Below are 13,328 nucleotides of genomic sequence, written 5' to 3'. Positions count from 1 at the left end.
TCACCATGTCTATCAGTGGTTGGAGGGATGGCAAATGCCACAATAGCGCGCATGAAAGCCAGTAATGTGGCACTGCTAAATCAGTTACACAATCAGCACCAGCCAGTGCCACTGCAGCACCAACCGCAAGCACAAGGGCAACAATCTGTTGTTAACGCAGCAGCGCAGTTTTTGCAGCAACAACAGCAGCTGCCACAACCACAGCAACAACATCCTCAACAGCAACAGGGAGCGCCGGGCAACGGTGGTAATGGCGAATGAAATGCGGAAGCGGCGTGTGCAGCAGCAGCAGTTGCTGTTGTTGCTGCTGAGGCGGCGTTGGTCGGGCGTATTTCATCGTTTCTCACATTTAGCATAGCATTAGAGTACATTGCCAAGCTGTTACAAATAATGTTCTGCTCGATTATATATATTTGCATATTACGTTATACGGCATCAGCAGCTGTGCGGCGACCTTAAGAGTGTCCTCGTGGCTAGCAAAAGTTACTCTTAATCTCCTTTTTGTCTAGATGTTGTCTATGTACTGTTTTTATGCTTCACATATTTGTATAAGTGATTTTAAATGCGATTCGCGGCAAATTATTCGTACAATACGTATGTATTACTTTTACAGATACTGATGAATTATACTACACACCTACATATACGATTTATTACACACTTGTTTTCCCGAAATATATCGAAATATACATGAAAGAAAATGTTTATTGCAATTAATACTAATTGTATGCATTTGTTATTTGCTTACGTACGTAGTACATATGTATGTGTGTATGGACGACCGCCAAACTGAAACCTTCACATCCTTTTGGGCGAAAAAATTTCCAAGTAAACCTGACGTAATAAGGATCGAGTTCCATCGTGATGAATTCTGCGGTATCTTGAAAAAACAGCTTGGGTGCGTTCAGAAATGCATCAAGCCAAAGCATCGGTCTCTGTTATTTCTAAACTATAACTGTTGGAAATGTCAGATATGCGCAACCACCTTTAAAAGCTGAATTTGGACGTAATTGCGTAAATATGACATTTCCATCAATAATAGTTTTGAAATAAAAGATACTGATGCTTTGGCTTGATGCATTTCTGAACGCACCCCTTATCTCGAGTTAGGCCATTTTCTCTATAAAGCATTGTGTTCCTAAAAAATATTTACGAATAGTAACTAAAGATCTGTTACTTCGACGATGGTGTAGGCCAATTGTAGTGAATCGTTCGACCCGACGAAGTACAATGACCGGATATCCATCAGATTTAGGGACTTATTTCGTTGGTGAACGATTATTTTAGCCACAAATCCTACTGCGCCCTTCGGCAGACAAAGCCAAACGACGCGTTGCTCGATTGAAAACTACCAATGTGCCATATACTTACGTACTTTCACCCACGATAAAGTTCGGGTGGTCATCGGGAAGGATGAAGCCTTCAAGGTCATCGAGAGCAAACTACCTCACCGATGTCATCAATCAGTCGTTCAGAAAGCTCGGATAGATACCCGTTTACTTTCGAACACAAGTCATCAATTCCATTCCCAGTCGCCATGATCGAGCAATCGTCGGCGTAAGGGACAATCGAGACTCTCTCTGGTGGTTGAGGGAGCTTTTCAAGGAAAAGTTAAACAGTAGTGGGGAAAGATCACCACCCTGTGGAACCCCCTGTTTTATTAACATTACCGACGAGTGTCGACCACTCAGATAATTCGCCGACCACCATTTGAGCCTCTGTGGGAGAGAGGAGGCCTCTATGTCTTCTAGAGCGTGGAGTAGCTGACGGTGTCAAACGCCTTTGACAGGTTCAACGCTACTATAATAGTTCTCTCCCAGGGTACGGTTGCGGTCAAGGGCACGTGTTATCTGCGTGTTTATGGCGTTAAATGCTGTTGTTGAACTGTGCACTTTACGGAAACTATGCTGATGCTTCGCTGGGGTCAGGTGGTTCGTAAAATACGGGAGCAGCAAGCCCTCTAGTGTCTTCGCTACGGGGGAAAGGAGTGTTATCGGGCGATAAGATTGTCCTTTGTTGGCTGGTTTTCCCGGTTTGAGCAGTGGGACAACCCTCACCATCTTCCAGATGCCTGGGACGAGGAGAGTGGCCATTGACATATTGAGGTCCTCCGTTAGGTACGCTACTTTCGCAGGACCCAAATTTTTCAGCATCAATATGCACATTCCGTCGGGATCCATGGCGTTGTAGGCTTTCGCCTTCCCGATGGCCACCTGGGGGGGCTACTCTGTAATGCGATGCGATAGGCAAATATGTCGTAAGCAATACGCATCGCATTACACCGCTAGTGAAAGCAAGGGAGGCCCAAGTTGTGCACACTTTTTCCGCCTATGTACGTTCACGAGCTACCGAATCTCCGCGTTAAGACCCCTGATACGCGGATTTCCGGGATCGGCCTGACGAAGGTTGTCACGTTCATCGGCTAGAACAGTCTCTTCAGCTGGGAAGTTTGGACGGGGGTTCGTAATGCATCCTAGCGGTACGAGGCCAGCTTCAGCAGCAGTGACAACCCTGCGGAACTTACGTTCACCAAGGTGGACGTCGGTTGCTGTGGGGAGCGCAGCGGACGTGCTCTTAGTAAATTTCGCGAAGCTTTTCCAATTACCTTTAGAAAAGTTGATATAGGTCCGGTGTTCCGCGGAAGCAAAGTCGGTTGGTTTATCGATCGAGATGACTATGGGTAGATGGTCTGATGCCAATGTCAGCATAGGTCGCCATGATACGCTCTTTATCAAACCAGCGCTGACTATTGTTAAGTCTGGCGAGCTGCAGCGGCTGCCCATAATCCTGGTGGGTGCGTCGTCGTTTATTGTGCAGATGTCGAATCGTCTATCTGCTCAACCAAGATTGTTCCCCAATGATCGTTTGAAGGGCTTGAATGCCAAAGATCGCGGTGCACATTAAAGTCACCTACTACCATACGGTTTTCACCTCTGAGGAGCGCACGTATATTAGGGTGATATCCTGCCGGGCATCAAGTGACAGGAGGTATATAAACGTTAAATATTTCGAGCTTAACATCGCCTGACCGGATAGCAATGCCCTGATATTCTAGGGTGGTATCCCTGCGGTCGATGTCTGCTTCAATAAGACGATACTGCACGGTGTGGTGCGTGATGAACGCTAAGCCACCACCATTATCTCGCTCGCGATCTCGACGGTGCACGTTATATACGGCACAATTCAACAATGTTGAATTGCTATGCGACTTCGTCTCTTAGACCGCAATTATCAATATACCATGCCTTCCCATGAAGACGGTTACCTCTTCGATCTTGCTCTAAAGTCCGTTGCAGTTAATTTGAAGGAGCTTCATGTGGTTCGGGAGACGTGTTGTTATGCGGCGTGTGAGGGATGTGTGTAGCCTTGCCGCCATTGGCTGTGTGCGCTGCTGTGGAGGTTGCCGACCTGTGGTGGCGGGTCAGTTTGGGTATGCGACCGAGCAGCGCAACACAGGCCCTCACAGTTCCTCGTCCAATCTCGCATGGTGCGCAGACTTGAACAAGCCCCAAAGTGGCACCAGCCAATGCAGGTGTTGCATTGGACCAATGTCACATTACGGAATATCCTGGTCTGACATACTGTGCATATTGTAGGAGGCATGTGGGTGGGGGTGCGGTTGTGACTGTTGTGTGGTCTGTCGTGGTTGCGGTGTGGTCTATTGTGTTGTTGTGTTATAGTGTTTGTGTTGACCTGCTCAGGTGGACTGGGGTTAGCCGTGAAGGCTGCTCTGTTTGATCAGCAGGGGGCCACAAATGATGTGGTCCACTGTCGATGGGTCCGTAGTCCTGAGCAGACTCTGAGGTGACTCCACCCGTCGCAAGCATTGCACTTGACTGAGGTGGAGTTGTGGTGTACTCGTCTCTGGCATACACAGCAGGTGTAGGTTTCTGACCCTGGATTTGACTCGATGCCCGCTCTGAGCAGAAGAATACGTAACAAATGTAGCTATATGGACGAACAACTTCTGAGAAACTTCGCCGACCTAAACGGGTTAGATCGCCGAAACAACAGCCCTTGGTCGGGTAAATCCCGAGTCATAGCGGTACGTAGAACCGGCTTAGGTGTCGACATCATCAGTATCAACCCCAACGGTCCAATATCTAATCGTTCGATCGACACTCGGGTCTGCGGTAGCGGATTGACCCATATGTATTTCTGTCATTTCAGCAGCATTCCCGAAACTGCTGGGTGGGTGTTTGGGTGTGCTGAGCTACGTAATATTTACAGCACAGCCTTGTTGCTTTCTTGATATGTTGCTGATGCTCAGAAATGCTGCATAAATTGCGCAGTAAAAATTTTGATGTTGCTTTCGATTAGCCAGTGATTGTCAAAATTTAGTGCCTTCAATATGGGCTTATCCAAAGTAGTTTTCTTTATAAAACATAATTATAAATAATTTATTTTCCATTGAACTAAGCACCCAAGTGTTTGCTTAATTACATACTTTACGTATTAATATGTAAACAATTACATGCTAATAATCTGTTAAAAACGTAAAAACAAAGAAATAAATTTAGGTTTAAAGCAAAAACACAAAGGTTGAAGTGATAATAAGTACAAAAAAACAAGAAATGTCTTGAATAAGAAATTGTGCTATATGATAAATTAATTCATTGAAAAATTAGTGCATAAATGCCGCACGATTAGAATTTTTACTTTCCGTTTTTGTTTTTAATTTTTGTGTGTTTCAACTGAATTGATACGCTGAAGGTTTGTCAAAATATTCAGTTGTGTATGTGGAATTTTTTTAAATGTTTAATTGTTCTGATTTGATAAATTTATAATGTACATATTATGTGCATTAGTGTATATAATAATACATAAATATTGAATATACATACTTAGTATATTGAACTGGATAGCCACCGTTCGAAATTTAGAATTGTAAGGCCTAACTACTAAAACAGATTCTATAGTTAAATTTTTTTTCGCTTGGAAATATTTTTCGTTTGCTGCAACTTTTATAGTGATGTCCCCTAGTAACCTGAAAAAGTATTAGAAATGGAACATAGGGTTTTATATTTGCACCCAGGAAGTTAATGCAAACTTGAATCCAGAGCACTTTATTAACAAGAGTTTAAACTAGTGGTGGGCACTTTTAGAATTTTCAAACACATGTAATTGGGCTACAATTAGACCACTGGCTTTTGGGCGATATTTAACTGACTGACTGTTGATTTAGTGGTGTCCGCCCAGGGGCACAAATGTTATGTTGTTGTTGTTGTTGTAGCAGCAGTACTTAACCCCCCAGGTTCTGCCATGTATCGTCCTCTTCACCCTCCGACTCTGTAAGCCTGAGGCCGAGAAATCGGGCAGCGTCGATGGGCGCGGTCCAGAGTGCTTCTGGTGTTAGGGTGCAGAGGTGCTGGGTGTCGTGGGCACCTTGCCCTTGTTCAGCCGAGAGAGGTAGCTGTTGAGTCGTTGGCATTACCCCGAACGGAGTTGTGCTAGGGTGCAACTGGTTTCTCTCGGCAGTTCTGTTTCCTCTAAGTTTATGGGCGGCGGTCGACCGCCTAGGACGATGTTGTCATTGCGCTGTTGAGCGCCCCTCTGTATCTTGCTGCGTCGAAGGGATAGTCTACCTATGGCTCAATGTCTGCCTTCTAGTCGTGCAGGTGTCGTCTCACCTGTCGTGGGGCGGTTCATTTCGAAGCAGGGCCTTGTTGGGGTGGTTCTCTCGGTACCAACGCACGTGTTGTGTTCTTTTACCGCCAGCATCTGGTTTTCTTCATGGAGGTGATGTTCGGACGACATGAGATGACAACCTGTAGCCATACGTAGAGCTGCGTTCTGGAGATTCCTCCACTGCGTATCGCTTATCGTCACCGTTTCTTAATCGATTTAAGGACTTTGTTCCGGGCTCGAAGTTTGTTGCATGTGACTGTGGCGTGCGCGGAGTAGAGGCTATCGAACGTCACTACCGGGATATTGGGGTGATTAGTCGTCGGTATTATGGCGCCATCGACGAAATCGTCGTTCTAGCCTCACCTTCGGGGTCCAGGTTGTAGAGTGTGGCGGTGGATTTGGCGGCGGAGATTTGGAGGCTCCTTGCAGTGAAGAAATTGGAAAGATCGGTGATATAGTCGGTTTTTTTGATAACAAAGTCTGTCGATGGACGTCTAGGCAGATGGTCGCGTGGTTCACCGCGTCGAATGCCTTCGACAAGTCTACTGCGACTAGGACCGTACTATAACGTTTGTTCAGACCCTTGTTAATGTGTGTGGTAATGGTATTTAATGCTGTTATTGTGCTGTGCATTTTTCGAATGAAAATGAGCCCACCCATTTTCCACATCTCGGGGATAATCAGGGTGGACAGACAAGTTGAAAGTGGCGGTAATGTACTCGACTCCTGCAGGTCCTAGCTTTTTCAGCATCTACATGGATATTCCATCTGGGCCTAACGCCTTGATGTGGTTGATAGGTGCCTGCGTTTCTTCGATGGTAAAGACGGTGGTGTGTCTCGGAGGCAGAGTTTATGCGCTTTAATCAGCACACTGCGGGTTTCGTCTCACTTTGGGTGTGCAATGACTTGCCGGCTAAATAAGCGCGCGCACGACCGCGGATCCGACGTGGCGGTGGTGCCGAAGGTGAGAGGGACATTGTCCTTACGCTTCGTCGGATTGGAGAGAGACTTGACTGTGGACCACAGTTTGCTGACTCCACTTTTGAGTTTGCAGGTCTTTATATGTTCGCTCCATGTTTTGTTCGTTAACCAGGTTTCTAATGTCCATGTTGAGATCTCTTATATGGGGATAACCTGAATTAGCCTAGCGGATTCGATCACGCACGTCTGCGAGTACCGCCGCTTCAGTGGGAAAGCCTGGACGGATTTTGGCGATCCAGCCGGCTGGTATGAAGCGAGCGGCTACTGCGTTGATGATATTGCACACTGATACACGCGCGCCCGATGGTAGAGGAAGAGCATTGAATTTGCGGTCGGCGAATTCCGTGGAACCGTCACAGTTTGCCTTCCATGTATTCATGAATATGCGGTTCTCGGATGTAACAAACCCTCGTCTGATCTATCGCGACTACTATGGACAGGTTGCCATCCAATGCAGTTTATCAGACCCCCGCTGGCTATTGTAATATCTGGCGGGCTATAGCAATCACCAATTTGAAGTCCGTTGCAATTCAACTGCAACAACTTGATTGATTATGGCCCTATGATGGTTACGTGTGGGGTAAGTGAGTACTGACGCGCTGGCTGTGCTGATGGTTGTGCCTGAGGTGCCTGTGGGGCCTGACCATTTAGTACTTTGGGTCATGCTCCCATGGAAAAAAACATTGGGGGTGATGGTGCTTGGTCGGAGTGAGGTCTCCGAGTTAAACCGGTAGCGTAGAACCCACCGCACAATGCTATCGCGGCATGGGCTGAATATGATTCGCTGTGTTGTTGTTCCTATTAGAATTGAGGGCTTACGTACAGTTTGATGTGGTCCTTCCACCCGTGAAGATTTTGTGATGTTTATCATGGAGGCATCGACAGACAAATACCATTGTGGGTCGCGAGTAACGTTTCTTTGTTCGCAGGCCCCTCTTGGACAGGAAAGCACTGCTTCACATGCAAGCGTAATATGGGATGAGGTTTGCCGACCACTGGTACTAAACCTCTTGCCCCATAGTTAAACTCCGATTAAATTTCTATTAAGTATTGATTTTTCAGCTTTGTATAATTTCTAGCATTAAAAATCTATCTAGCAACTATGAATATGATGAACCCATAGTTAAAATATTGTTCGTGGTTAAGTTAACAATGGTTTAGCTATGATCTTCGCATTCGGCATTAATTAAGAAAACAGTTTTTTTTTTTAATAAATGTGTGTAACAGTTATACATAAGTACAGTTGTTTAGCGTTATAAAGATGAATTTTCGCTGTAACAAATTACACAAAAAATACTTTTGCTTCTGCGGCTCGACTTAGAAGAAGATCTTAAGAGATTTTATGTTAATATCTTATCTGATATAGCTTTCATAAGCTTTCATAAGCTTTTCTTTCGTCTTCTAAAGTTTTCATGCAGTTATAAAGATAAATTTCGAATGATAACAAAAGTGAAATAAACATAGAGTATATTTATGTTTGAAGGTGCAAATATAATAATTTGGCATATTTTTTTTTATTGAAATACAATATTCCATGCAACAAATATATTCCATTAGCATCTCACTCAATGATATGTACCTACTTCTAGTTATATGTGAAAAAAAGAAACAACACATGAAGAAATGGTAATTGCAAATTTTTTTGCAATGCAAGTGCAATATGTGTACGTACGTAAAGCATCAGCTTCGCTGCCTTATATTCTCCAAACATTTAAATATGCGTGTAACGCATAAAAATTGTATATACTAAGATAATATAATAATAAATACAGATATATCTAATAATTGCCACAAAATGTGCTCTTAGCCCAATTACTACATACTAATTATTTAACTAAACTTGAAAGTAATCATCGACTACCACATCCGTGGCATTCAGTTCACTGGTATTTTGCACTTTAGTTGCTGTTCCGTCTGGTCTCGCTTTTGGCATTAGTCCATTTGGTGTGGTCTTTAACGGCACCGCTGCTATTATAGTTGCCGCTGCTGAATCAGAGTTCGTTACTGTCGTTGCTGGTGATGAAGCACTTGTGCTACCACCGGTTGTTGTCGTTTTGTGCGTTTGTGCATTGCCTTGCTTGTGTTTCTGTTGTTGTCGCAACTCATCTGGCGTTATTGGACTACTACTGCTTAACTGTGTGTCAGAATATTCGGTCTGTAGCCTCTCGTATGGATTTTCACGTCCCGTGCTCGGGTAACAAACGGATTCGTAGTTTGGATCTGTTTCGCTGCCAGTGAGTGATTCATATTGCGAAGATGTCGAAGGGGTTTGTCGTGAACTTATCGTACTAGTGGTGCTGCTGCTGCCGGTCAACGCATTGGTTGACGACAGTGTCGAACTATTAGCCAGCAACGATGATGAATTAATTGAAGAAGGCGAAGTAATTGCCAGTGTATCTTGTGTGACACCAGAAGCAACGCTTACGCTCAGCGCAAGCTTACCCGTTGGCGTATGCAACGCGCTGAGTGGCAGCTCAGATGCTGATTGTGGTATTCGTGGTGCTTCAGCGATGCGCGCATAGTGATCGGAGTCTTCGGTGTCTGGTGTAACGCCACACATTTCTTCTTTCGTTTCAGCGATGCTGGCGTAATTGTGATTGGCATCCGTGCCGATCGTGCTGTAACCACCAGTCGCACCATCATCGCATTCTTCGCCTTTTACTTTGCTGTAGCCATCAGTAGAGTCGTCATCAAGGGCCAAATGTTTTTTCTCATTAATTTTGGCATAGCCATCATCAGATAGGCCGGCGGATTTTGGACGTTCCAGCACTTCGTAATTGGGATCGTAGTCAGATGATTTCTTCTCGTTATCTGGATCGGATTGATTTAGTCTGTTTGGCTTTTGGAGGGTTTCATAGCCGGGATCGCTGTTGCTCGTTGTGTCAAGCGGCACGGCAATAGTCTCATAGTGCTTGTCGCTGTTTACATCTGAATTTATCGGTGGTTTTGCGTTTGCTGCAGGTGGATTAGGTATTTGTACTAAAAAAAAATTTATAGAAGTCAATGATTTATTTCATTTGTATGTAGTTCATTAATTTAACCTTTTCAGACGGTGGGTGGAGAAGTGTGGGTTGTTAAAGATTATAAATTTACATATAAGGAAAAAATGTTAGTGCAAAAAAGCATGCAAACAAGATAATTCGTACAGTCTATGTGAAAATTTTAAGAACATGTCCCATTAGTAAGCTGTTAGGATTTTGATAATTTTTAAATACAGACCAACAATGACAAAGTTTAGGAGCCATTAGTATGTATATTACTTCCACTATTCTATAAAAATTGAGGTGCAGATTATGTAAATCTATTTTTTTGTAAGATTTTATGTTTTTTTCCTAAATAAAAATATAGAATAGAGTATGGAACATGAGCAAACAACTTTTATTTAGTAATAATAATCATAGTTGGAAATACACCGCCCGAAAGAACTCTACTAAGATATTATTTTTGTTGTTGTAGCGGTCCTACTAAATCTAAATATTCTAGTCTAAATATTCTAGTAGTCTATCAATTGTTGCCGTCAAGCTCAATTAAGGGTAAGCCTAGGATGCGTGCTGTTTCGATCGGGAAGGGGGTGCTGAGCTAAAAATATAGCGAACAGGCGAGCAAAGGCTCTGTTCAGAAATGCATCAAGCCAAATCATCAGTGTCTTTTATTTCTAAATTATAATTGTTAGAAGTTCGCATTCGGAATTTAACCGTGGTTGTGCATGCTTGACATTTCATTCAAATATAGTTTAAAAATAAAAGAGACAGATGATTTGGATTGATGAATTTCTGGACACAGGAAAAGCGTCGATGAATAAACCTGTATTTTTTAATAGGAGCGCAGAGAAGGACGAGCTGATGCAAGTACCTATAATCCTGGTGAATGGTGCAGAATGTCGAATCGTTTATCTGCTGTACCAATAGAATGCCTCTACGAGTGTTTGACAGGCTTGTACTCATATGGGAAAGATGTGAGCATCGAAAGGTACACACAGCAGAAGAAGGTTTTTGATCCGGAGTTAGACTAGAAACAATAATTTTGAGCTACTCTGCTGCGTTCTGTTCCTCTAGGAATGAACTACAATTGGAAGAGTTCGCCGTTCTAAACGGGCTTAAATCGAGGAAAAAACAACTTTTGCTCTCTTATAAAAAATGTATATTCCCGCAGCATATTCTAGAAAATAGTTTATCGAACAATGTTATTAATGGAGATAATAATATCACTTTCTAATTCTATGAAATAACTAAATTTGTTTTCTTTTTAACCGACTTCACAAACAGGAGGAAGGTTATCAATTCGTCGGAATATTTTATTTTTATTATTTTTTTTTTATGTATGTTACCGCATAATTTTGGACCACGTTAACCGATTTCTATAATTGTTTTTTTTTTTTAAGGAAAGGTTTACCTCCCAGGTGGTCCCATTCTAACTTGGTTTAAATCCCGTCATTGGATCATAAAGAGATTAACTATAATCTTAAATTTTTATAGGAGATGTGAAGTCGATTTTATTTTTTGCTAGAAAATTACTTGTTTTAATCAGTTTGTTTTTATATACGAATATCTCATTAACCTAATTACTGCTTTTCTCTCGTGCAATAAACAGTTAAAGTGTAATTAACAAAAATATTAACATGCAAATTTTGTGTTAATATAAACTTTCTTTTATAAGAAATAGTAAAACGCCACTGAATTAGTAAAAAGCATTAATGTATATACTAACCGCTGCTTCCAAATAAAAAATGCTGAAATTTTCGTTGGCTCAAAAGCAAAACTGCGGTAAGATCTCATTTACGCACAACTATAAACGATTTGTTTGTTTTACAAATTTGTTGAATAAAAAATTTAGAATTTTGGAGCATTTGCATTTCATTTTTGCAAGATACATACAGATGAGTTGGAAGGAGTAGGAGGAGAGAGAAGGAAATAAGTAAATAAAATATACTCAGAAGAAAGGCAATTAATAAACTAGATAGAGCATAAAAACGAGTTTGCCAAAGGAGCCTACTCACCGATTTCTTTTGGTCGCTCTTTTCGCAATAAGCTGCTGTAGCAATCTGATTTGCGATTTTCAAGTACTGATGGGCGGACCGCGTCGGCAGGTATTGTTTCATAACCATGATCCTTGGAACCGTAGCTGTTGCTACGAATTCGCCCTTTATCGCTCGTGGCATTTGAAATGTTGAATACACTGACGCGATTCGTTTCCGTTAGCTCGGCTGCAGCCATGTCTAATGGGCTAATGCCTAACGCAGCGTTGTGATCTCCGTATTTCCGCGTCATTACGGGAGAGTTGTTTTGTGAAGAAGGTGAGTGGCGTGATAACTTGTTCTTTTTCATCACCTAAAAACATTAAACATTTATAATTTCAATTTCAGTTACATTTTTTTTATACATGAGTATAACTAGTGTTCCGCGCATACCTTTGCATACATGCCCTCGATATCTTTGGATGGACTCAGGCTTTTACTTTTATTTTTCTGAGGGGATACTTCATCTGTATTAGTAGTAGCTGATGCAGCGGTAACTGCATTGATCGATGTGGCCGTTATAACGCCACTTGGATTGAAGTCTCCAGCACCGCCACCGCATTCGATCACAGATATAACGGAACTACGACACGAGGTAATGTTCGATTTGGGCGTTGGTGGCAACGGAGAGTTGGCTTGTCGTTTTTCGGGCTTTGGTGAACCTAAATTGCAAACCAATGAACTGTTATTTGATGATGAGGAGGGCTGACGTGAGTGCTTTTGTGTGCGTAGGCTATCCACAGGTGGTGGTACAGGAGTGGCATGCTCAGAAATAGGCCTTTGTGTGTGACTTCCATGCTGATGGTGGTGCGATACAGTGGATGTATTCGATATTTTATATTCTGCAGATTGTACGTTATGTGCATGAACAGTATTAGCATTGATATTGTGACTACTGTTATTTGTATTATTGATTTCCACAGATACGACCATTGAACTCATTTGCAGAGGTTGGATTTGTGCATACGTCTCTGAACCACTAGTATAGATGTCAGTGAGAACATTTGGATTTCCGCGAATATTCGGGTCCTCGATAGCTGCATATGTTTCGTCTAACAAGGAAGAGAGAAAACAAATATTGATTATATTATTATTAAAAAAGCAAGATTTAGTTTATCTAACCAGAATCGTCTGATACAGTGGCATAATGCGAATCGCTTGCATCACGAGTCAGCGTAGCTATCCGTTGAGTTGGCTTTGGCGGCTGTTGTGCTAGAATATTTGCAAGCGGCTCCCGCACGCTGATGCTGGTGTAGCCTTCTGAAAATAATGTTGAAGTGTATTGCGTTGTTCATATTTTGATATACGTATTTATAAATGCAAATTACTTGAAGAGTCCTGCGAGTCGCCACTAAAGTGTTGATTTGTTATAGGCGGTGTCATATATGGAAGATCTTGACTGGCTGAGATCATACCTGCAATGGCCGAAGCGGCTGGAATTTCTGCTTGTGAAGGAGACTCGTTTTGGGATGTATTGCTGTGGTTTGAGTTGCGAGAATGTGTTCCGTTAAGCTGTGGTGGTTGACTGCTGTATATAGCATTATTGCTATTGCCGGCCGCTACCACAGCTGCAGCGGCTGCTGCTGCTGAAGCTGACGGTGGGTTTACTTGAGCGTAGGGATGTTCCGTGTTTCGCACCTTCATTGAAAGATAAAAATTTGTTTTAAGATATGTAAATAGAAAAATACGCATTTAAATTTTTTTT

General features: G+C 42.6%; 2 protein-coding genes across 3 annotated transcripts in view; both read right to left on the bottom strand.

Moving 5' to 3' along the window:
• LOC118737602 (dual specificity protein phosphatase 15) overlaps positions 1-13,328 on the bottom strand; it is an 84,311-nt gene that overhangs the window by 60,138 nt on the left and 10,845 nt on the right. The gene's annotated exons all lie outside the window — the stretch shown is intronic.
• On the bottom strand, positions 8,390-13,282 carry LOC118737599 (serine-rich adhesin for platelets-like). 2 transcript variants are annotated; one of them, XM_036468207.1, is made up of 5 exons: positions 12,952-13,282; positions 12,746-12,883; positions 12,017-12,675; positions 11,606-11,936; positions 8,390-9,588 (listed from the first exon to the last, which is right to left on the bottom strand). In XM_036468207.1, the coding sequence occupies exons 1-5, from the start codon at positions 13,265-13,267 to the stop codon at positions 8,444-8,446; spliced, it is 2,589 nt and encodes an 862-aa protein (XP_036324100.1). In that variant the 5' UTR covers positions 13,268-13,282; the 3' UTR covers positions 8,390-8,443. The 2 variants fall into 2 exon arrangements, with proteins under 2 accessions (XP_036324100.1, XP_036324101.1); XM_036468208.1 differs by having other exon boundaries at positions 12,746-12,880.

Source organism: Rhagoletis pomonella, unplaced genomic scaffold (genome assembly GCF_013731165.1).
Source record: "Rhagoletis pomonella isolate Grant_MI unplaced genomic scaffold, Rhpom_1.0 Rhpom_scaffold_00004, whole genome shotgun sequence".
Classification (NCBI taxonomy): Eukaryota; Metazoa; Arthropoda; class Insecta; order Diptera; family Tephritidae; genus Rhagoletis; species Rhagoletis pomonella.
Note: the sequence above shows the minus strand (reverse complement) of the source record. Positions and strands in the feature narration are given on the sequence as shown.